Source organism: Loxodonta africana, chromosome 2, assembly GCF_030014295.1.
Source record: "Loxodonta africana isolate mLoxAfr1 chromosome 2, mLoxAfr1.hap2, whole genome shotgun sequence".
Classification (NCBI taxonomy): domain Eukaryota; kingdom Metazoa; phylum Chordata; class Mammalia; order Proboscidea; family Elephantidae; genus Loxodonta; species Loxodonta africana.
The window spans coordinates 226,788,700-226,813,484 of record NC_087343.1 but is presented as its reverse complement, the minus strand read 5'-3'; the positions used below and the strand labels follow the sequence as shown (position 1 = coordinate 226,813,484).

At 52.7% G+C, this 24,785-nt stretch overlaps 1 protein-coding gene across 3 annotated transcripts in view; it reads right to left on the bottom strand.

The window, feature by feature from the left end:
- The window catches only part of SLX9 (SLX9 ribosome biogenesis factor), a 64,020-nt gene that overhangs the window by 1,704 nt on the left and 37,531 nt on the right, over positions 1-24,785 (bottom strand). For 2 of the 3 annotated variants that reach the window (XM_064279563.1, XM_010601298.3), the window contains 3 exons: positions 16,030-16,098; positions 8,441-8,591; positions 2,214-2,282 (listed from right to left, as the gene is read on the bottom strand). In XM_064279563.1, the coding sequence (XP_064135633.1) occupies positions 2,214-2,282; positions 8,441-8,591; positions 16,030-16,098 (289 nt within the window). The remainder of the gene's footprint in view (positions 1-2,213; positions 2,283-8,440; positions 8,592-16,029; positions 16,099-24,785) is intronic. The other variant, XM_023541029.2, reaches the window with a different exon arrangement.

Below are 24,785 nucleotides of genomic sequence, written 5' to 3'. Positions count from 1 at the left end.
GCTCAAGCCCTGCCAAGAGCCTGGCACCCTGACCCCTGCTGCCACCACCAGCTTCCGAGTGTCCACCTCAAGGTGCCTGCCACCTCGCCTGGCACTCACAGTGCACAGACTCTGGTGAGGAGGGGCCTACGTGCTGCCAAAACAGGTGACCAGGCACAGGGTCTCTGAGCTAGTGACAAATGCAGCCACTCTGAGTGGTGCCTCCAGGACAAGCCCCCCAGAGCCAGAGTGCCACTGTGGCGGGAACAGCTCCGACTTGAGCCACTGGCCCCAGCTGTGCTCCATGACCTAGCACAACTCCAAGCCACACCAGGCCCCTCTCCCCGGCATTCATGAGGAACCTCACAGCTGCCACATGGGAGCTGGAGAGCAGAGAGGACAAGGCTGGGGGCTCATCATCTCGGCTGGGGCTTGACCAGAAGGTCTGGCGGTCCTGATGGCATGGCAGAGTGGACCCAGTCTCTGGAGTGCAGTGGGGTGAGCACGACACTACCTCCTCTGGATTCTCAGGGGAGGTGGCTACTAAGCTGAGCTGATGATCTGGTTCACTCAGACCTCTGAGCTGCTGCCATGCACTGCTAGGCACCATGGGCATGAATGTGGACACAGACTTCTAGCTTCAAAATGGAAGAGTTAATACATGGCTTCTGGTTTCTCCTCTTAGAAACTGCTCAAAAGCATCAAGAAACCAAACTCTATCTTTGATGCAGCAGGACCCGAGAACTCCCAAATGTGGCATTAGTCCCCAGGGCTGTGGATAAAGGAGGCCCACGACAGAGACCACAGATGAAGCTGGTGTGTGGAATGCTGATAGGTGATCCACTGCTCTGTCCAGGAGAGAAAGTCCGCTACATCCCATGGGGGCCCCAGGGCCCAGGCTGGGCACCAAGGAGAGGCAGGGCTGGGGGATGGAGAAGAAGAGGGCTTGCAGAGAAGCTCTAGGTGCTGGAGGCACCCATACATGAGACAGGGAGGAGAAGACGACGACAAAGACCTCACTCACACAAACTCTGGGCTATCGAGAGAATTCTGATAACTCGGCTCTTTCCATACACAAATTTTCTTCACACAGCAGGTAAAGGGAGAATTCAGTTCATTAAGAGATAAGCAGAAATAAAGAGACAAGCACAAAGTCTATACAAACATACTGAAAACTCAGGGCTAAAAAGCATATAGGGTAACAGATACAGAAGACAGATCAAAAGGTCCAACACATGAATAATTGGTATCCCTAAAGAAAACCAAAAAACAACGAAAGCGGCTGCTGTCTAGTCAATTCCAACTCACAGCAACCTAATAGGACAGAGCAGAACTGCCCTACAGGGTTTCCAAGGAGCAGCTGGTAGATTCAAACTGCCGGCCTTTTGGTTAGCAGCCGAGCCTATTTGAAGATACAGTTCAGTAAAAATTTCCAAAAACAATTAGAAAAAAAGATTTGAGTCTATAGATTGAAAGGATACAATGGGCCCCAGTAAAAACTGGTATCGGATATACAATACTAAGAAATATCCTAGCAAAGTTCCTTCAACAGCAAAGAAATGGAAAAAAAAAAAAAAAAACAACTCTTTGGCCAGCCAACCAAAAAGATGAGCTATCTCTCACAAAGGTCTAAAACTTGGGGTTGCTCAGACTTCTCTACAGCAACCTGCAATGAACACTTAGAAAGAGCCTAAGAAAGTATGACCCCTGAATTCTGCACCCAAGATGACATCTGGGTATAAATCTCCACAGATGTTTCTGAACACGTGAAGATGCTGTGGGCCTATTTTCAGACAAACCCTTGTAGAAGAGAAGCTCAGTCCAGCAGGGAAGGGAGAAGTAAGGACCAGGACTGCTGACGAGCACCAGTCCTGGTAACTGGGCACCCTGGCGCGGCCAGTGAAGGTCCGGACACAGAACCAAATGTTCACACGCTTCACGTCCACAGCATCCTGGTCACAGCCAACCAGGCTGAGCAGGAAGGGGAGACGGCAGGAGGGAGCACTCTCTCTGAGGGGAGCTTTGACTGTCTTCCAGAAGCCTCCAGGTGGGCAGCTGGCCAGGCACTCCGGGCTGCCTGCACCTAGAGTCAGATCTGGGAACTAAGCAAAGAAGCCAGTGTGGAGTCACGACTGGCTGGGGAGGTAGGGGTGGGACGCCTCAGTGAGGCCTGGGGAGAGCCAGGTGAGTGAGAAGGTGCAGGACCCCGGCGGCCCGCCCAGGCGAACACTCACAGGAGCTGAAGCCTCTGCGCCGTGCTCATCCGGCTGAGCTCAGTGGGCCTGGGCTTGCTGGTCAGCCTGCTGTGAACAGAGAGAAGCCCAGTCAGTCAGACGCAAGTGTCCCATCTGAAAACCTCCTCAGAGCCCAGACTACAGCCATCTCGAGGCCTGTGGTGACCAAGCCACCACAAAGCCATGAGCTCTGTGCTGAGCTTTGGCCGTAGCGGCTGGGACCGGACAAATCGAGCAACTTCCAAACCATCTGACCTGATGTGCCAGGTGGTCACTGTGGACTAGTCACAGGAGTGGGGGTCTGCAGTACCTAGGACCCATCCCAATGTCTCACTGCTCCCTTATAATGTGGAGGAAGCAAGCAGACCCAGACACACACATTGAATCCTTCCACTCTGCCCAACTGTAGTGACCAAACTGCTTGTCCTATGGTGGTCTGTGTGGACCCATATCCTTAGTCTAGGTGCTATTCCTCCTGAGAGACAAAGGAGGCCAGAGGCCAAAGGAAAAAGTGACAAACGACTCCAGACCTCTAGCAGGAATGAGCGGACTCCATGTAGAGGTGGCCACACCAGGATTCCTCTTGGTGGAGCCATCTGGCCGAGCGCATGAGCAGCTGCCACATGGCAGGAGACAGGGCCGAGAGAAGGGCGGGAAGGGCGAGAGAATCTGCTCAGAGCTCCTCAGGCCAATGTCTAAATTTAGCCTCCAGACCTGGAGACCTGATACTTTATTCATGTTACTTTTTAAAATATGAATGTAAGAAATGTCATGTGCACCAGAAATAACACCTCAGCCCCACTTTCCCTCAGCCCTGACATCCATTCTTTATCTGGGGAAGGCTCCGGTCCTCGACAGCTTCCGTGCCTCTCCTAGGCTAACCTGACCCTCTTGTCTCATGACCCTCTGCTCACTCAGGCTCAGGGCCCTTCCCTGCCCTCTTCGGGCAGTTCTCATCGGAGGAGACGGTCATCTCATGGTCAAGGGCTGGCCTTTTAACACATGTACATCACACGAGACGGTCAACTTCCTAGCATTTCGTCACTGCCATCCCACCAGTCGTGTCCTGGGGCAGAGGTAGAAGGGATGGAGTGGGGGTCCCCTGCGGGCCTAGGCTCTCCAGGCCCCTGGCCCCAGTCCGTAAAGTGGCTCACGAGTTCTTGCCATGCAGGGTGGTGTGGCGAGCCCATTGCTCCGAGCCTGGCTCCTCCATGGGCCTCCTCCCCACCTGGAAAGGAAGGCTCATCCACATGGGCCTGGACCTTTACTGGGGCCGGGGCAGTAGTAGCATGGTCTCAGCCTAGAGGCTCTGACTGGTGAGCATAGGTTCCCGGAGCAGCAGTTAGCACATGAATAAGCAGGCCACCACCAGCAGTCAGTGGTAGGGAATGAATGAGTGGATTCTCCAGTAGTGTGATCTTCTGGTGGGTGAAGGGTGACAGTGGTGGTCGGACTCTGGTTCTCAAAACGGAGGGCCGGAGCACCGTGTGTCAAAGCCTTGCACAGTGGGTGGGCGTAGCCGTCCCACAGCCTGCCTCAGCCCTGGGGGTCTCACTTACTCAGGCAGGAGGGCTGGGGCCATGTCCTCCCAGACTCCCCTCCAGACCTTGGATGGCTGGCAGACACCGGTGGGAGCTGGCCAGAGCAGCATGTGGGCCAACTCTGCCTCCAGGAGGACCACTCACAGTGTGCCTCAGAGATGGGGCTCTCTAGGAGCTGTTTCTGACACTGCACTTGGTCTCTGGGGCCCCTGGGCCCCAGCGCCAGGCATCCCCACCTTGGCTTAAACTGGGGAAGGGGAAGCACACTGCCACGTGGTGCCACCTGTGAGTGCTCCCCTTTTCTTGGGCTGCACCAACACCTGAGAAGCCTTGTCAGGAAAGCACAGGCCAGCTTCCAGAGCTACCACCCTGGGTGCTGGTGGGACTGACAGGCCTCATGGGGCTGTTCTGTGCAGGCGGGCTCTTCCAGTATGTGTCTCCTCTGCTCTGCTGTCCACTGTGCTCAGCCATGGGCCAGCGCAGGGGGGTGGACACCGCAGGCCAATCGGCTCAGCCCAGGGGAGCCTCCCGGAGGTCTCATGCAGGCTAAAGCCCAGGCCTACCCCAGACCCCACCCTGGATCAGTGGGATCAGGGTCTGTCACCTTGGTGGGCAAGCTGTACCTTCCGCTAGGGTAACAGAGCCTGAGGCCAGCTGAAGGTCCTGAGGCTGCCTGCAAGGGTGGCAGAGCCCGGGGCGGCTCTGCTCCCTAAAACACGGCCTGTGTGAAGGGTGCAGTAACTCTGGAAACGAGAAGAGTCTGAACTAAAGGCAAAAGGAACTGCACGTCTGCACAAAGCCCTGTTTACTGCCACGCCTCACAGGGCCACGTTAACAGTTCTGATACAGGAGCCCACATACCAGATCCAATGATTACGTACACAGGTGGTGGAGTCAAGCTTTTCATTACCGGAGTGGGATAAGCAAGGGAGGTGCCTAGAATGATCTGTGTGGCGATGGATTACAGTTGGAGACAGCAGGGTAAACTCATGTTTAGCTTAATATAGAGATGGTTACACACAGAAATAATTATAGAAATGTACCATCAAGTCCGTACATACAGCTACTTCCTTGCTCTGTAAGTTGAAAGGGCCTAGAAGCAATGATACCCCAGTAACAACGACCATATCAAGCACCCAGATCTTGGTTTCCGATACCAGTCTCCATTAAAGGGAACCTAGGCTCCTTGCCTCGATCCCGGGAGGTACACTGGTTAAGTGTTCAGCTGCTAACCAAAAGGCTGGCAGTCTGAACCCACCAGCTGCTCCTTGGAAACCCTATGGGACAGTTCTAATCCTTTCCTGCTGGGTCACTATGAGTTGGAATCAACTCGATGGCAATCTATTTGGCGTTTTTGGTTAGGGCTTCTTGGAGAAGTGTTTGATCTGCAACTGGGGCAGGAAACATATAAGGTAAGCCTGGAGCATCTTGTAGTGCCAAAAAGTAAAGGAGTGCTCTCTCCCACACACACACACACTCGATGGGGGTAGGTATGTCAGGGGGGCACAGGAGTCAATGGATTACAACTCAATATACAGAACCAATCTTCCTGTGTCCAAGCTGACATAAACAGCTGACTAATGGGAAGAAGAGCTAAGTCTCCCACGCAGAAGAATCCCAAGTATCTTCTGTAGATTCTCTGCCCTCGGGGAGGCAGCACCACTTCCCACTCCCTAAGTGTGGCTTGCACACAGTGACTTCCGGGGCCCAAAGAGTTCAGTGTGGGAATGGGGAGAAAAGAGGACCTTCAGTGGAGAAGCCTGACAAACATGACCTCAGCCAGGTGGTCAGGGTCAACATCAACAGTGCTGAGTCCTATTGATGGGATGCACTACTCTTGACGTGATCTGATGAAAACGGCACTTCACTCCCCGTCATCTTCTTCCCAAAACTCCATCGCTCCAGTCCAATCGTGACAAAGGCATCACAAAATCTCAATTGAGGGGTGTCCTACAAAATATCTGCACGACACTCCTTGATATGGTCAAGGTCATCAAAGACAAGGAAATGCCTGAGAAACTGTCACAGCCAACTAGAGCCTAAGAAGACATGACAACTAACTGTCACGTGGTATCCTGGATGAGACCCTAGGGCAGAAAAAGGACATCATGGAAAACTGAGGAAATCTGGATGAAGCACGGACTTTGGCTAATCATTACTTTAAGTTCATTATTATCCTTTACGTTTATCTATACTGGGTCATTAGTTGCGATGCCATCCTATTTTAAGACCTGAAACTTTATTCACAATAATAAAGGAAACTGGGTGAGGGTGTACAGAACTCTCTGGACTATCTTTCCAACTTTCTGTAAACTAAAATTACTGGGAGATAGTGATTATTAAGCCAAACCAACCACCAGCTTCCCCAGCACCCGAGACACACATACACGAGAGACTGGGCCCCAGGGCAGCTAGGTGAGCTTTTAGTGTGTCACCCGGCCACATCCAGGGAACTACGGTTTGTGATACCAGGTCGGAGCCACCCCCACCCTGAGCCTGAGATTAGCCTGAGCAAGCGCAGACCAGAGTCCCAGCACTCAGCAGCCCAGAGCCGCACACGCATTCCGGCCCCAGCCCCAGCTGACGGCGGTGTTTACGCAGCTTTCTCCCGTGGGAGCCGAGGATATTTTTCAGATGAGAAAACTGAAAACCACATATGGGCGCTTGACCGGGGTCACATTTTTGTTCAAGGACCCGGAATGGAATCTGTATCTCAGGCTCGGGTTCAGTTGTCAATCTCGACTCAATGGCCACTCCTCCTCAGGCACGCAAATATTCTGGCTGGTTCCACGTCCCTGTCCCCACCTCCCCCCACAGCCTTCCTCTAATGTCCAGTGGCCAGCAGGAGTCACTCACCACAGGGGGCGAACAGGGAGCAGAGGGGGCTGACTCTGGCCCAAGCCGACTCTGCATGAGATCGGTGCTTTCAGCCAGAGAGAGAATTATTTCTCAAAAAGCAAAGATTAGAATTGACAGCAATAAATGTTGAAGGCCCAGAAACTGTGATCAAAACGGAGCGCCCCTCAGAGTTTGTCCTGCTTGTTCCCGGAAAGCTGAGGACTGGGCCCACACCTGGCTGAGGCCCCTCCCTCAGGGGCCAGGCCCCAGGCACTTTCCTTGATGGAGACAGCACCCCAGAGGCGACATGCAGGTCCTGAGGCAGAAAAGACCTTGAGAAAGGCCTTCCGAGAGAGCTAGAAGGCTGAGGCGCATTGTGCCCCTGAATTCAGTGGGGACCAAAGCACCGGTGTGTGGCCAAACGGACGGGCTGTGCACAAGTGTCCTTGTGCTGGCCACTCCTAGAGCCTGCACTGCAGAAGGCCACCCGTGTCACCATGATGCCTCAGGACAGACCAAGCTGTGGCACTCCTCTACCAGCAGCCCACCTGGTGCTCTAGATGCCCCATGAGGAAGGCCTCGCCTGGCCTTGGCTGGGCTGACGCTCACTCACTGAGGGGCAAGGCCTCTCCACAACCAGCTGTCAGTACGAGGTAAAAGGAATGCACTGGCACATCCAGGTATACCCCAGCCTTGGCAGCTGGGAGAATCCAGTGGTGAGGAGACGTCACCTTTTCATTCCAAGACATTTTAAGAATGAACCAGGGACAGACTCTGGCCAGAGTGGCATGTGCCTCTATGGAAGGAAGAATACCTGAGCACAGTCTGCAGGAGCCTTGGGGGACAGCTGCGGACGCACGCTCCTTGTCACCATCCCACCCCAGTGAGGGAACACAACTGGCCCCTCTGTCCTTGATCAGCACAAGCTCAGGGGACTGGCCCTCGTGGCCCTGTGGGCATGCACAAGCTGTCCACCTACTTATGGAGCCCCTAAGGTACATAGGCCATGCTGGGTGGGGGTGCAGGGGACACAGAGCAGACAAGGCCCTGCCATGCAGGGACAAGAGCAAGAGCCAGAACAGAGAGGATGTGTACGGTGAGGAAGACCCCCAGGAAAGGAAGTGCATGCAGGACCAGGTGAGGCAGACAGGACGCCTCAGTGAGGGAACGCATGTGAGTTTTGGCCTGAGAAGGGAGAGGAGAGAGCTGGTGGACACACCTGGGGAGGAGCACACCAGGCCCAGGAAGTGCACGTGAGGCCGTGACCAGGGCAGAGCCAGGGGACACACCTGGGAAGGAGCACACCACGGCCATAAGTGCACATGAGGCCACGACCAGGGCAGAGCAGCCGGTGGGTGCACTGCAGTGTGGCAACGGAGGTAGAAGCAGCAGGACCCATCAGGAGCTGCGTACGCCACAGCCATCCAGGGAGAGCTAGAGAACACCAGGCCAGGGTAGCCGTGCCCAAAGAGGGCCGCAAGAGAAAGTGGAGTCAGCCCTAGCCACTCTGCCAACCTGACCACTCTCCTGTTTACCAGCAGTGGGCCAGGTGCTCCCGACACATCCAGCCTTCCATGTCTCATGTGATGGAGCCACCAGCTCCCTCCTGGCTCCTGAGAGCTATTGGCTAGGACTCAGGTGAAGAAGCGCAGGTGTCTGATGAGAAGTGGCCTCCCTGGGGTTAGCACTGCCAAGACCTTGGTGGCTTCCTCCTCCTCCACCATCTTTCACCCCTGAACACAGATCAGCTGGTGCACGGCTCAGGCCTGGGGAGGAACAGCCTGTCCTGGGCCGTGCAGCTATACTTGCCTCCTGACATGAAAGGAGGCGGCGGGCCGCCATACTTGCCTCCTCCGCTGCCGTGAGCTGCTGCTGCTCTCCAGCTCTGCCAACTCGGGTAGGGCCTCCATCAGCGGGCGCAGGTCCCCCACCACCTTTGTGGCCCTCCGCCGCCGTGCCTCCCAGCGCTTCTGCTCTGCCAGCTTGATGGCTTCTATCTCTAGGGGGGAGCATGGAGTTAGAGAAGAACAGGAGCTGCATGGTGTGCACTGGCCAAGCCCCCGTCAGAGGTGGGCCGTGAAGCCGGGTACACAGGGGCCACACTGCCCAGCCCTGACCAGAGCAGGTGGAGGGGGGCCAAATAAGGGTACCTGCCGCCTGTCCCACCCCCGTTTGAGCCCCAACACTGGCCCTGCTTTTTCTGGTGCTGGCTGTTGTCAAGAGCCTGTTGGAAGCAGACCGTCGTGTCCTCCTTTCCCACTGTCACCTACATCCCGCCCCTGGAAACCTGGGAGGCGGCTGGCTCCGAGTTATTTTTTCCCTTAATCACGGAGCTCGGCATGTGTTTTAATTACAGGGCTGATCATGAGACTGGAGCTACGAGCACTAAAGATTTTCCCTTTTGAAAAGTGGCCTGGGCACGTGGGATGGGTTGAGGGAGGAGGGAACCCCACAAAGGCACAAAGAAGCTGGCAGAAGGACAGAGCACAGAAAGTAGGCTCTCAACTTCAGCCAGCGAGTCACTCGGTATGACAGCCATGGCCTCCTGCTCCCACACAGTTAAGATAAGCACCAGGAAGGCCCCTGCCCTGTGTGCCCAGAGGAGATGCCCAGAGGAGGGAGTGAGTCCCCACGCTGGGGGATAATGCGAGGTAGAAATTGGCGGGGTCCCAGGGCAAAGTGTGTGCCATGAATGCGGGGCTGCAAGGCCTCAGGACCCGAGTCTGGCACCAGGCTGGGACAGAGCCTTGGGATTTGATTTGCACTCACAAATGTACTTAGCCTTCAAAATTGCGAATGAAGCCCACGTGCTCCAACACGTTCCTTCCCCATACTTGCTGTCCAGATGCAGGTCTCAGACCAGCCTCTCTGCCCCAGGGTGACACCAAGCCGGCAATGAGGCCAGCATCCGAACACGGCTGGAAGACAGCACCGAAGAACTCAGAGGGGCGGCCCCTCCCCGGCTGCAGTCCAGCCACACAGTGAGCCTGCCTGGGACTGCCCCAAGCACAATGACCAAGCCAGCGGCCCGTAGTCAGATTGAGCAGTCTCAGTCACCACAGGTAGGTGGAGCAACTGCACTCCTGGAGTGGGGTGCAGAGACAATGACTAGACACGGTGCAGAGAACTCACCAGAAGGGACAGATGGGATGTTGGACTGTGTGGCAGAGATAGGAACGGCCATGGCTGGAGGACCAAAGCGAAAATACTGTACCCTCTAAGGGCAAAACTCAGCACAGCCCCCAGCACTCCCCTCCCAAGTATCGGCTCACTGAGTCACGCACCGCGGGCTTCAACAGCCCAGGTCTCTGGCAAACTACTTGGAGGGCCAAGCACCGCCATTCGAAGGGTCAGTGACAAGCGTTGAGCCGGCGTTTCCAAGAAATTAAGTGGGTGGGTAATTTCCAGAAACAAACTACTTGTCTACCAGGGAGGAGCACCCTACAGGTTTTACAAAGTCCTGCAGCCTGGTTCCTTTCCTGCCGCCCCCTCCACAGCCCCTCGGGGGACTCTGGCTTTGATTCCCCGTTCGCCCCTCAGGCCTGGGTCACTCTGGGTTCCGTGTCTTTCCAGGTAACTCCTCTGAGGGTGCGGGGCGGGACTGACCCACCATCCTGGCGCTGGTCTGGGTGACACACAGTGCTGAGCATGCACGCCCAGCATGAGGGTGGATTGTCATGGCTGGCCCCCAGCGCACGATGCCAAAAATAAAGGCTGAGGAGCGCTTGCCCAGCAAATAAAAAGATAAGAAGTAAACTAAAAGATAACAGCGAAAAGGTGGGGGGCAGGGGAGCTCCCTTCTATAAACTGGTTTACAAGGAGCAAGTTGCTGACTAAGAGCAGACAGGGAGGAGTTACGGGGCAGTGGGAATCGCTGCAACGTGGCCCGGCCTGGGCCAAGCTGGGGGGCCCACCCCCTGGGGGTAAACCGCAGGGAGGCCTGCTGCTGCCCTGCTCCCCCAGGGGCTCAGAAGCAGCCTGTGACTGAGCACTAGTTAAACTAGCTGGCGATATAGTCATGAACACATTTCACAGTTAAGCTGGGCCTCCAAACACGACACCCTGGCTACGTGGGGCCCTGAATCAGGGGCGTGTGAACATCACTGGGTGGACACTTGGTTCATATACAACATTAGGCGGCCACACACAGCCCCTGAGGGCATAACCATGCTCGATGGCAGAACTGAGAAGACAGAAGGCCCGGGAGCTTCCCTGTCACCCCCTTCCATATTTGCTCATCTTTTATAAAAACGAGAGGGGAAGCCCCTTGTAAACAGGGCCTGAAGTAGAGAGACTAGGTGGGTAAGTTGCTTTGAGTGCCATCGTGGCCTGAAAAGCGACCAGGCTTAGGATTGGGACGGGGGCACCCACTCTCACCACCTCTACCAAGACTTCACCAACATCTGGGCCATCGCAGCAAGACCAGAAAAAGGCAGAGAAGGATAAAATTTGCAGACGAAGAAGCAAAGCCGTCTCTATTTAAAGTGACATGATCACTTACGTAGAAAATCCTAAGGGATCTGTAAATTAACTAGGAGAACTAACATGATGATAGCAGGATCACTGGATACTAATTATGTGTTAACATAAAACCCAACTGTAATTTTACACACACATGAAAACTACACAGCAGTGCTGACAGAAATCACAGGAAGACTAAGTGAGTGGAGATGCTCCGCGTTCACGGGTCTGAAAGTTCAGTGTCAATGCTCCCGAAACTGATCTGTATAGATCAATGGGGTCCCAATCATAACCTCACTAGGAGTGGGTATTGTTTGTTTTTTTTTTAAGAAATGGACAAGCTAACAGTAAAATTTATACGGGAAGGTCAAGGACCTAGAATATCCAAAGCAATCTTAAAATAGAACTAAAATGGAAGACTTACACTATCTAACTTTAAGACTTACTCTAAAGCTACAGTAATCAAGACATAAGGTACAATAACACATCAATGGAACAGAAGAGAGCCCAGAAGGGACCCAGACTCATGAGTCCGTGTGAGTTTTGACAAAGGTATCAAGACAACCCAATCAAGAAGGAAAAGTCTTTACAACAGACAGTGCTAGAGCAAATGAATATCCCGTGGTGAAACACATGAACCTTGGCCAATACCTCACACCACGTTGTTGTCGTTCCACAAGGGGATTGCAACTCACGGTGACCCCATGTGTTACAGAGCAGAACTGCTCCATAGGGTTTTCATGGCTGTAATCTTAATGGAAACAGACTGTCAGGCCTTTTCTTCTGCGGTATCACTGGGTTAGCTGTTAAGTGCAAATTGTTTGCACCACTCAGGGACCTCACGCCATACCAAAAAACTAAAATCTACTGCCGCTGAGCTAAACTATAAAATTTTTAGAAGAAAACATAGAATAATATCTTCCTGACTTTGAATTAGATAAAAGTTTCTGTGGTGCAATGAGTTTCTTTACATGGCTTTTCTGGGCCTGAGTTTGTAATTCTCCCAAAATCGGCTGGGCCGTGATCCTCCAAGTGATTGGTCAGTTTACTATCCATATAAGCAGCCTGCAAGTGATAGGTCAGTTTACTATCTGCCTAAGGGGCTTGCAAATTCACCTAATAGGGTCATCAGTTTATGGTCCACCTAAAGGATTGGTAGGTTTATGAAAGTCATCCCTGAAACTGACAAGGACTGTCCCTATATAAGTAGCCAATCTCACAGTGGTTTCTGGAAGCTTCCTGACCAATGAGGACCAGACGAAGAACACGTCCTTTGGACCTGGGGTCCCTGCCCTCAGAACCTCCTACACCCAAATAAAAGAGCTGTAATATGGGTCAAGGCTGTAACACAAGATGAGAGACGGCTGTGGTAGGCGAGTTGGCCCCCAGAGCAGGCAGTGACAGACTCAGCGGCTGTTAACAGTACCAGAAGCAGTGGAGTCAATGAGCAGACCCAGACAGGGGCAGCACAGTGTAAGGACCAACCCCTGGTTGAAAGCTGAGAAGAGTGACCAATAGCCGAGCCTGCCAGGTGAGGTCAGAGTTTCCTGTCTGAAATTTTCCTGATGGGTCAGAATGCACCCTGGTTTTCAGGAAGGGTAAGTGGCTCCCCTCTGGGAAGTAAGGGGTCTCCTTTCGACACTCAGGTGCTGTGCTGAGGCCCCTCCCGAACCTTGCTCTTTGCTTATCTTTGTTTCTGTTCATATCCTTCTTTGTTGTTAAAAGTTGTTACTGCAGTTACGCTGCCTCTGTGAGTGCTCTAGGACTGTTCCAACGAATTATCAGACCTAACAGAAAGAGCGCCATTGGAGGGAACGGCTCGTGTCAGAAATGGTGGAGAAGTTGGAGAACAGGGGTATATTTTACCTCTGCCTCATAGGAGCTAGCTTGGTGCTGATTTTTATAGTCAGAGTTATTATTACATTTTCTTAAACAGGATACATATAAACAATAACTATATAGGCAAAAAAATTAGACTTCTCAAAATTAAGTTTCTGCTCATCAAAAAATATCACTAGGAAAATAAACAGACAAGTCATTCATAGTCTGGGAAAAAAAATATTTGCAAAGTATATCCAACAAAGAACTGGTATCTGGGCTATATAAAGAATTTCTACAGCTTAAAAACAAAGGATTATTTTATGGGAAAATATGGGGAGCCAAAATTAACTCAAGTAGTAAAAAAAAAAAAGTCAACCAGTGTGGAAGAAAATTTAAAAGTCATCAAAGAATTACAGCCTGATTAAAAAATGGGTAAAAGATCTGACTACATATTTCACTAAAGATGATATACAAATGTACAAAAAGCACATGAAAGTGCTCTTTCATTTCATGGCCGTTAAAGTAAAACCATAATGAACCACCATGTCACATCCACCAGAATGGCCAAGCTTAAAGAGACAAACACCACCACATGCTGGTGAAGATGTGGAGCTACAAGGACCCTCACCCAGTGCTGGTGGGAGTGTAGATATATGACTACTTCAGAAAAGTGTCTGGCATTTGCTGATAAAACTAAACATACACCTACCCTCTGACCCAGCATTCCATTCCCAAGTACTTACCCACGAGAAATGAAAACATATGTCCACAAAAAGACTCATAAAGAATGGTCATAGCAGCCTTTTCCACAGTTGCTAAAGTTGGTAACTGCCCAGGTGTCCATCAACAGAAAAATGGCTAACAAACAGTACAGTCACACAATGAAATACTTCTCAGCAATACAAAGGCATGAATGGCTGCCACATGCTGCACGGAGGAGAACCTCAAAAACACTTCGCTGAGCATAAGCCAGACATCAAAAAAATAAGTCCTGCAGGATTCCATTTATGTGAAGACTACAGCAAACAAAGCTATGGACAAGCCAGTCAGAGCAGTGTGACCTCTGGGACGGTGGGACAGGAGCCAATGGAGAAGGAGCACAGGGGGCTTCTGGGAGAGAGGGATGGTCTGTATCCTGAAAAGGGTTTTGATCACAGAGGTGTATTTGTCAGAAATCACTGAAAGGCCCACTTGAGATTTGCATTTCATTGTATGTAAATTTTACCTAAAATAAATAAATAACCACAGACAAATACTGAATTCTAGCTGGATCATTTGAGGGGAAGTGTACTGATGCCTGCAGGTCACTTTGGAAGGCATGAAAAGTGACATGGGTGATGGGTGGATTCAAAGGAATGGATGGATGAACAGATACGTGACTAAGTAAGGTGCTAACTGCAGAATCTATGTGGGGTCTATGTGGGTGTTCATTGTAGAACTCTTTCAACTTTTCTACAGGAAATTTTTCATAATAGAATGCCAGGTAAAATGGACTTGAGAGATGTAGCTAAAGCTGTATCTAGAGGACAATTAACAGCCTTTAAGATTCTCATGTGGAAATATGAAAATAAATGGGTAACTAACTTAAAAGACCCATAGAAAGCAAGAACCGGGAATTAGCAAAATAGAAACCAGTGATTTTGGAAAAAAAAAAAGGAACTCATAAATACAAGAAGTCTTGGAATTCTTATGCAGATATTTTAACTATGCAAGAACATAAAGAAGAAAATATTCCAAATGAACTTTATGAAGTCAGCAAAGCCATACAAAAAAAAATAAGTTTAAGAAAAAAAAAAAAACTATTAATCTTTATGAGAAAATCTTTCAGAAAACATTAGCAAATATTCAGCATGATATTAAAAATAAAATAACCAAACATGTTACATAAAGTCTATTATAGAATAAAAATAAGAAATCTATCCAGGCAACTCCTCATGTTAACAGGCACACGGAAAATAAACAAACAAAAAAAACATTTTCATCAAAAAGTACATCACCTTTTTGATGAAAATGTAGCAAACTAAGAAAAGATGGCTTTTCCTTAATGATGTCAAAAACATGTAAATGCAAACTAACTCCTGGAATGAGACTGAACACTAAAGCACAACAGGCTTTTCCACCATGTCTGAACTAGCCAAGGTGATATCCACCAGGCAGGAGCATCAGCTGGGTTCAGGGAGAAAGAGTAAACCCAGTTTGTTTGGTGTAACCTTACCAACTACCCTGGTAAGTGCCTGCATACCAGTGGCTCTCAAACTTTTTGGTATCAAGACACTTTCCCACTTAAAAATTACTAAGGGTCCCAAAGAGCTTTTGTTTTTGTGGATTATACCAATTGATTGTTAACCACATTCAAAATTAAAACTGAAAAATTTAAAATATTAGTTCATTTTAAAATAGCAATGATAAACACACTTCACGCTAACATAAGTAGCCCATTACTTATGAAAAATAATATTTTCCAAAAAAATTAATACTGAGAAAAGTGGCATTCAATCTGTTGTGACATGTTTTGCAGGAAGCCTGTGAAGGAAAACCAACCTTACGCAGACATATGCTTGGAAAAGAACGGACCCCCAGGCGCCCGAAAAGGGTCTCAGGGATCCCAGGAGTCCTCGGAGCACCCTCTGAGACCTACCGATGTACACATACACATGCTGTACTTTTATATGCATGGAAAGCAGTCTGGAAGGACACACACCTAACCTGAAACTGATTTCACCTCTTAGAGACTTCTGTGCCATGAAATACTCAAAAGAAACATGTATTACTTTTGGAATTAAAAATCCATCGTGGGAACCAAAAAACAAAACAGTTTTTACAAGCAAGGAGCTGAGTCTAGCAATTTCTTGAGACTATTTTCTTTGGGAAGAGGAAGTCAGCACTTTGCAGATTTCAGCCACCCACTCCTGAGCCTGTTTGTCACATTAAAGACCTCGTCAGGGCGCTGCTGAGGCCTCCCTAAATGGCCCTCAGCCACTGCTGGCTGGCAGCCTCTAAAGGGGTTCCCCATCCCCCACCCCAGCATCTGCTCCCCCAGGTTCCTGACCAGAGCATGGGCGAAATGGGCAAAGGGTGGGGTGCGACTGGCATGCAACCACTAAGCTGTGGACGAGGCCAATGTTGCCATCACTTAAGACAAAGTCATGACTTACTCTGCAGCCACTGCTCACGTCTCAGCTTCAGCTTTTCCTTCTTGGGCAAAGGATTCTTCGTCTCTGCATCTGAGGACAGAGAACATGTACAGGTAAGCGAGGCATTCCCAGAGCTGGAGCCCGAGGCCCTTCCCCCCAAGGGAGCCTGGGAATGGGCAGGCAGCGCCTTGCCGAGTGGGTGCCATATAGCATCATATAGGCCACATGCTGGATTGCTCCCCGATACCAGTATCCTTGAGGTAACGGCCCAGCCAGCTACCACTGGCCAGTCCCCAGGACTCCCAAGGCATGTGCTTACCAACAGGGAGGCCCCAGGTGAAGCCTTCTCTACCCCGCGCACCTAGCCCCAGGCTGGCCTGAGCACGGGCTGCCACGTCACTAATGAGGCAGAGAGAAGGTCAGGCCGCTCACGAGGAGGCCCACCTGGACCCTGCAGAAAAGAAACATGCCAGGGCACTGCAGTGAAGTCTCCTGGGGACTGCTCTGAGTCTGCACATCCTCTAAGCCGCAGGCTGAGAGCCGGGCCCATTTGCCTGGCCCAGTGTCTGGTCTCAGTGATTTCTCAATGGCACGTGATGCGAGCACCTGTGAACCACAGCAAGGGCTGCTGAGGGCCAGGAAGGGTCAGAGGAGGCATCACCTGGACCCCTGAGATGTGGAGCACTGGCGACTGTCCAGGTCTCCGCAGGACACCTTCAATTACAACTAGACCTGCTTCCTGTCCTGTGCCTGCTGCCCGGGCTGGTCACAGGGCACATCGAGAGCATACTTCACCCAGCACCCAAGACCCCACGGAACCTCTACAGTGGTCCAACCTGGGCACCCACCACCTCACACTTCCCTCCATGTCTCACGACCTCCAGGGCCCTCTTCCTCCCACTGATAAGTGGGTGCTGGGAGAGGGTGAGGAAGCATCTGGAACTGAACACATACTCCAGCTCTGATTCCTTACCCACAGCTACACCTGGCTTCCCCCGAGCTGCGGCCCACCACCCACCGTGAAAGCTGTCTCCCTGGGGCCATGGTGTGGCACCTTTCACCATTGCACCGCCCTGAGCCAGGCAGATCCTCCGGGCTGGAAGGAGCCTTCTGAAGCCCATGGTGGCAGTCTGGAGGGAACATCTGTGTTCCCAGCAGATGGCAGGACTAAAGCTGGACATGAGATTGAAAGCAGGGAAATGGGTTTCTGTCCTGACAGCCCAGTCCCTGCAAGGCTGCGATGGGCAAGGGCTCCTTCGAGAAGCAACAGCAGTTCATTCCTTGAGAGCAACACGCAGGGAAAAAGCCCTGCCCTGGTTTCCAGGGGAGGGCAAGGTCACGCAGGGGTGCCATAATTCATAATTCACGTCCCCCGCCACGCCTGACCCCCTATGATGGCATGTCAAAGCAGAGCGCTGCATGCCGTCCCCCATCCCGCATGGCAGGCCGTGTTAGCAACGTTGCCTGTCCCCAAGGAGTGCATTACAGGGCCCCACAGGTCTGTTCACCAAGGAGTCACAGAAGGACAGTGTAGGTCTAGTAAACTCATTGCCAGTCACCCTGCCTTTAGAAGCACTTACGAGGTTTCAGTCAGGAGCCCTATGAATCAGCCCCATTCTACAGATTAGCAAACTGACACACGGCAGAGCAGTTATCTGCCCAAAGTCACAGGACTTTCTATGGGCAGGATGGGAATGCGGTTGACAGTGGGGCCCCTGTGGCCAGGCTAGCAGGCTACTCCTCTGATCTCTCACAAGCAATCCCAGGGACCATGCAGTGGGAGGTTGTTAGTGACACCAGGTCTAAAGGTTTAGTCACCAAAACAAACCGTGAACCGAAGTGCCAAGAGGATGTGCACAGCCCCACGCTGCAGGAGCAAGCATCCGGCGAGAGCCGCCCCTGGAGCTCCACGTGCTCGTGCTGCCCCCAGGGCGAGTGGCAAGACCATGCCATCACCTCCGTCAGCACAGGGCCAAGGGCCTGGGGGACAAGTCAGGGCCACCCTGCCCTCAACGAACAGGCTCCAGAGCAGGACGGCCAGTGCCCAACACAACCCAGCACACCGCCTGTCTAATGGCCCCCCAACACAATCCAGTACACCATCACCTGCCTAATGCCCCCCCAACACAACCCAGCACGCCACCTGCCTAATGGCCCCCCAACACAACCCAGCATACCACCTGCCTAATGCCAACATAACCCAGCACACCACCTGCCTAATGCCAACACAACCCAGCACACCACCTGCCTAATGTCCCCCCAACACAACCCAGCATACCACCTGCCTAATTGCCCCCAACATATCCCCCCAGTGTAGTGCCCACTCAGTGCACTACTATACTCCCCAGCACACCATCCCCTGATGTACACCCCGTGTCCTGCCTGCCCAATGCACCCAGCCACCAGTGGGGAGGCAGGAAGTGTCTGCAGGTTTCAAAGCCCAAGTAGGCTAAGTGAGCACTCGTGTGGGGTGGCAGCTGAGAGAGCCCAGTAATTGGCACCTGTCCCCTGAGATTCTAAACTAGTAGAGACCCAGGAAACAAGCAGAGCCCATCTGGAGAATGCGCTCATATCTGGGGTGGCAGGCACCCCAGTTTCGGACCTTGAGCCCAGACAGACTCACCCCTGCATCAGTCCAGGCAGCCTCTGCTGAGGGGCGCACCCCCCCATCGAGGGTAAGAACGGTGGCCAATTCAGGGAGGGGGCAGGAGGAGGCAGAGCTGTACCTGCAGGGGTCCTCACTCCAGGTCAGTGCTCCTCATGGGAGGGGAGGGGGGAAGAGAAACCCACTGGTCTCCAGAGACACAGAGGTCTGGGGCAGGAGAACCCCATGTCTGGTTGGGTTCCACGACTGTCCCTCTTTGTTGTTCCATAACAAGCAGTAAGGCACAGCAAGTCACCCTGGAACCAGCCAGTCCAGCCCCCAGAGAGGAAAGGAAGGAAGGAGTGGCGACACGTGGACTGGCGGCAGGTCCTCCTGACCCAGGACGGCTGCCCTTCTCTGTGCCATCCCTACACAGACCTGTGCCCTGGCTATAGCCTCAGCCACCCTTCATGCTCTAGAGTGCTGGCTGGCCCAGGAGGTCACCTGCCACGCGGCCAACACAGTTCCCATTGTTCCCAGGAGTGGGGACAGGACACACACTAGGTATGGCCCTGACAAGAGAAGGTGGAAGTACAAATGTGCCATGCAGCAGCGAGGACACTGGCTTTGGAGCTCTGATTCTAGACAGGCAGACCAGCTAACCTGCCTGGGCCTCGGTTTTCTCACCTGCAAAAAGGGTCTGACACCAAGGCTATGTGAGGGCTAGACAAGCCTCTGCTCTTCATTCTGGTAACGGAAAGCCCACACAAGACAACTGAGAAAACAAACCTCAGCAAAGGCTGCCGTCACTCACTGCAGCATCCGTCCATGATCCTGCACCTGCAGTGGCGTACCTTTTCCCCCAACTCCATCACTCACCTGCCAGGAGCTCCTAAGTGCGAGACAAGTGGAGGAACCAAAGTGGTTTCAAGGCTGTTGGCTGCTGGGGGATGCAGTTAATGGGCTATTGTATGATCTATGTTCTAATGGAACCATAAGAGAAGAAAGAAAATCAGTATGTAATCGGCTTTTCTGTAAAAAGCAGCAAGAAGCCGAGCTTTTCCTATGTACTGTCTCAGCACAGCTGATAAGAGGTAACTGAGGTTATGTGGCTGCTTAACATAAGCTTACAAAACTTAGGTGACAAGACCAGGGCAGGCTCACAACAATGACCTTCTCCTCACGGCGTTCTCGTCCTTGTAAGCATAATCTGAAGAGCAGTTATGGGGCTGGTCATCTGCAGAAGAAACAAAGCTGGAACCCTCCGCTTTACTCTGTATACCAAAACAAGGTCCTAATGGACTGAACACATACTTGAAAAATGAAACCATGCAAGTATTACCAAAAAACAGAAGAATTACAAAACTATGCAGAACACAAAGAAAACAAACTTTAAAACCTCTTGCAGGGAAAACAATTACATGAACAAACTCTAAAGAAACTACCAACAAGGGGAAACATCTACAGTGCAGAGAACAGAAACTTACTTCCTATGTAAAGAGTTCGTTCAAACCAATTAAAATAAAAGACAACCTAATAAAAGACTAGGAACAGACTGTAGATGGGGAGTGAGGACCAAGCCACAGAGAAGTACCCACTTCACACGCCAGACACCATGCTGCTGTATGCACCAGTGGGAGACCCTCTGGGTGGCTGCAGAGCCAGGTGCCCTTGTGGACTTAGCAGCGCTCCCACAGGCAGTCTTCAGGAGCACTTTGGCAACATGGCCTACCGACACATTAAACGTTGGCACGTCTGACTCGGCACCCCACCGCTATAGCTCATCTCCACGTGCATTTACACACGCTCAGAGATGTACGCACGAGGCCATCCCCGCCACACAACAGAAACAGCTTAGAAAAAGGATGGGTCACTGGGCTGACAGGAGATGCTCTCCAAAGGACAGGTAGGGTAGAGAAGTGAGCCTCCCTGCTGTGCAGAGGACTAGAGGGCAGAGACAGCAAGGTCTGGACAGGGCTGTCCCAGGCAATCATTGCACTACTAGGGTTTCTCCTGGCATTGTGGCCACATCTCCCAATTAAGCAATGAGAAGCAGTGGTCCACGAGCCCTGGGAAGGTGGTGCAGCTTTGCCTATGGGCTGTCAGGAGCAAGCGCCACCGGTGAACATTCTAGAAGGGGTGGTCCAGCATGGAGGTAGGAAAGAAGCAGCCAGACACAGGCAGGACCAGGCTGCATGTGACCAGCCCGGCCCAGACAGACCCTTACTTGGAAGCACTCAATGCCGACACCTCGAGTTTGCCCAGAGAGAGGGAAACCACCAGATGAGTCCTGCTCGTGGCATGGGGGGCAGTGGGGAAGGAGAGAGAAGGTTTACGGGGAGCACTTGGTTAGGATCAAGACTATTCTGCCTCTGAGCACAGACCAAGCTGGCCTGTTTCAGTCCTGGGCGCCACAGAGTATACACAGGAGATGAGAGACAGGCCTTGGGCTCCCATCCTGTGGGGAGCTCCTGTGGGGAGCAGGGATACGTGAACTAGCACACAGCAGCACAGCACTTCTCTACAGTGTCAGAGAACTTCGGGGGCGGGGGAGGGGCGCTGCCTGAGGGGGCGCTGCCTGGGGGTACTCCAGAAAATTCTTTATAAAACAAACTAAAAAAAGCATCCAGGTTTTTCAGGAGGAGCGGGGGTCGACCCTGGGCCAGCACAGGCTCAGATGCAGCAGGTAGGCATAGTGCCCCCTCCAGAGAGTACCTCGGAGTGTGGCCTGGGTACTGGCCAGCTATGTACGCGAGGCCAGTGGTAACTGGCTCTGAACTGCAGGACCAAGTCACATGAGACCAGTGGTGACCAACTGAACTGAGAGAACAAGGGGCCACATACCCGGGCGGAGGGGGAGAGCAGGCAAGCCTGCCTGTGCTGCCTTCAGGGACCGGAGGGTCTGTCGCAGCCCACCCACACTACCAGCATCTGTTGAGTGGGCAGCGAACAACCAGGGAGGCACAGGGCATGACGTCCTGACACTTGATGCTGTCACCGCCTGCCCTGTAGCAGGCTGCCTGGCTTCAGAAGGCAGCTACTTGGCAGGGTCATGGAATTATCCTACATCAGCTAAAGAGGTAACAACAAAGTGACAAGAACGAACATACGAGAAAGAACCTGTAGGATGTGACCATATACAAATACACCAGCGGTGGCTATCCATGGAGGGCGTGGTTGCGGGGACGATTTTTCCCCTTTGATTTTTTGTTTTCTAAGTTTCTTCGTTGCTTATGTTGCATCTTTGTAGTTAACAAAACCAAAGCCGTTGTTGTTGAGTCCATTCCGACTCATAGTGATCCTATAGGACAGAGTAGAACTGCCCCACAGGGTTTTCAAGGCTGTAATCTTTATGGAAGTAGACTGCCACATCTTTCTCCCTCTGAGTGGCTGGGGGGTTCAAGCTGCCAGCTGTTTGGTTAGCATCCGAGAGCTCTGTAGTTAGGTGGCCATAAAAACAAAAACCTCAGAGAAATATAAACTAGAAGATAAGCTGTCCTAATCAGAGACGACATGCTAGAGAAAAGTTAGTAAAATTCTTTACAAAATAGGCCACAGTTACTTATTTTCTAAAACACCCCACCCCCGTTAGGTTTCATTGTGTGTGGGGGGCTTTTCATCCACAAAACACAGTTTTGTGGATGAAAAGCCTCTCTCTTACAAAGACACCCGTGGTGATGGTCAATAGGCAGTCTACAGAGCCGGGAAGGGCTGACAGGGAAGCCCAGGAAGGGCTGCAGGGCCAGGGCAGACGTGTCTGGGCTTCCAGCACCACAGGAGGACCCTCCCTCGCTGCCTTTAACAAAACTCGTTCCTCCTGCCCATCTTGTCTCCTTCTCCAAACCACCTTCACGGTGACTGACACCTGCAGGTTAGGAGGCTGTGAGGGCAGAGGCCTCCCCATGGTGGCCCCTCAAGCCCCGGGCGGCTTCCGTGTTATATTTCAACTAACAAGGCCAATCTGAGCACCATCATGCTGAGTACTCCACAGAGCCCCCACTGTACACCTGCTTGAGCGCCCCACCACGGGGACTAGGGGGCAGCACGGTGACCGTAACACTGGTGCTCAGGGCCTGTCAGTCCCGAGGCAGCACCTTTCAAATACTGACCCCCAGCCTCTGCCTGCCCCGTGCCCCCTGCTTCTATTTGAACACCTCAGCCCACGCTTCTCCAGGCCTCCGGCCACAGCTGCCAATGACGTGAGTGCAGAGCAGACAGCCTCGGCGGGGTGCTCAGCAGCTCCACAGCAGAAATACGCTGGGAGCCTGAAATAGCTCCCAGCCACGAGCCCAAAATGCTGGGTTAGAAATAGCAGCCCACGTGTGCAGACAACGCCTCCCCGTCGTCTTCTCCCACGGAGGGTATCCACAGCACAGCGCTCAGAGGCACCTGAGACACAGCGGCCCCCAGGGGTCTTATGACCACCGCACCTTTGAAAGGAGTTCTGTCACACCTGACTTCAGAGATGTAGAGAAAGGAGTGGGGTCTTTCAAAAAGACATCTTTAAAAAAGTCCCTAATTACACTCACTGTCACCTCCGGACTTAGGACCTCCCGCATCTGCATGGAGCTTGGACTCTGGGCTGTTCACAGGAGCGAGAGCAATGCCTTGTGCTCCAGCCTATCCTCCCACATCTGGTGAAGCCTGAAAGAAGGTGCTCCTCTGCTGCCCTCTACCGAGCAGCCCTTGCCAGTACCGCACAGAGCCAGGTTCCAGGGAGAAACCCTGGTGCCACCGGCCATCATACAGAGGACTCAGCCACACCAGAGGTGGGGGGGCGGGACCCTCAGCAACATGGTGTCCACGCCCTCCGGGCCCCACTTCACTGACCCCTATGGATGGTCTGCACGCGGCTGCACTGAGCACTCATTCTGCCTGGAGAGGAGGGTAGAAACTGGTATAAGCATCTGGAAAAGCTGTTTGTGGTAATCAAGGGAGCTGGACACATGTGCCCACTGTCCCTGCAGTACAGTCCCCACCTCGGCCTCAGTCCCCTCCACTCACATGACCCCTTGCCCAGTCTGCCTCTCACACAGCCATGTCCCTCTGCCACATCTCTCTGCCTGGCACTTCTGCAAACCTGCTGGCTCCGTGTGTGGGTTTCCCGTTCTCCAGAACGACCCGCCCTGGGGTTAGGTCCCCATCACCTTTCTCCCTCATGTCTGTCTCTCAAAACATGTCCACTGCAAGAGCTCCTGGATGACCCCCAGAAGTCTACCAAAGCTGGTGATCGGCCATCCCAGGTGGGACAAGGCAGGCCCGGTTCTGAGCTGGCCACCACAGCCCCACCAGCGTCCCTGCCCATGCTTTGTCCACCTCAGACCCAGTCTCTGGCACTGACCCCAGTCCCCTTCACACAATTCTGCCCCTGGAGTGTCTGCGCTCCTACCGGCCCAGGGGCCCAATCCTGCCTTTACCTTAGGGCCCAAAAAGGTCTCAGGATCACGCGCTGCTCCGACACCCTCCCGGTACGTGTCTTAGAAAGAAGTGGCTTATGTCCTGCCACCTTCTGGCACAAAGGAACACAGAACTAGAAAGAAAACTCTCAGATGTACTCACTGGACATCTCCTCTGAGCAGAACGGTGATAAGGGCCAGCTATGTGCACCAGCAGAAAAAGGAGGGACAGCCTGCAAACCGCTGACCACCTCACTGGGCACAGTCCTCCATGCCAGTGTACCGCTCACTGCACCCAACAGGCCAGCTGCAGGGCAGAGTACACCGTGTGTGGAAGGGATGAGGACAGAGGGGCCCTGGGTCTCACCCTGCACCCACCTGCCACACAGCCCTCAACCCCTCACCCAAGGAGCAGAGGTGGCTCACACTGTAGGCCCAGAGCCCATAGGTCCTGCACCAGGACTGTGCAGAGATTGGCTCGGGGAGGGGGTTGTTGCTTGCAGGGTGGAGAGTCGTGGCTGACAAAGAGGTGAAGCCAAGCCTCAAAGGCCCCAGGTGGCCCTGCACCATCCTCACAGAGCACCCACCCATCCTCACACTGCACGGTGCCCCCACCTGCCACCAGACGGCCTAAAGGGGACCGTAGGGGCTGTGCTCAAAGCTGAGACCCTGCAGGGGGTGTGTGTGTTGCAGGGGGGTGGACATAGACTGAGTCAGCTTCCGGCTCCAGGCCAGGCTCTCAGAGGCTCAGGGTGGAAACAACATGGGAAAGATGCCAGCACCAAAGTGCCTCGGAG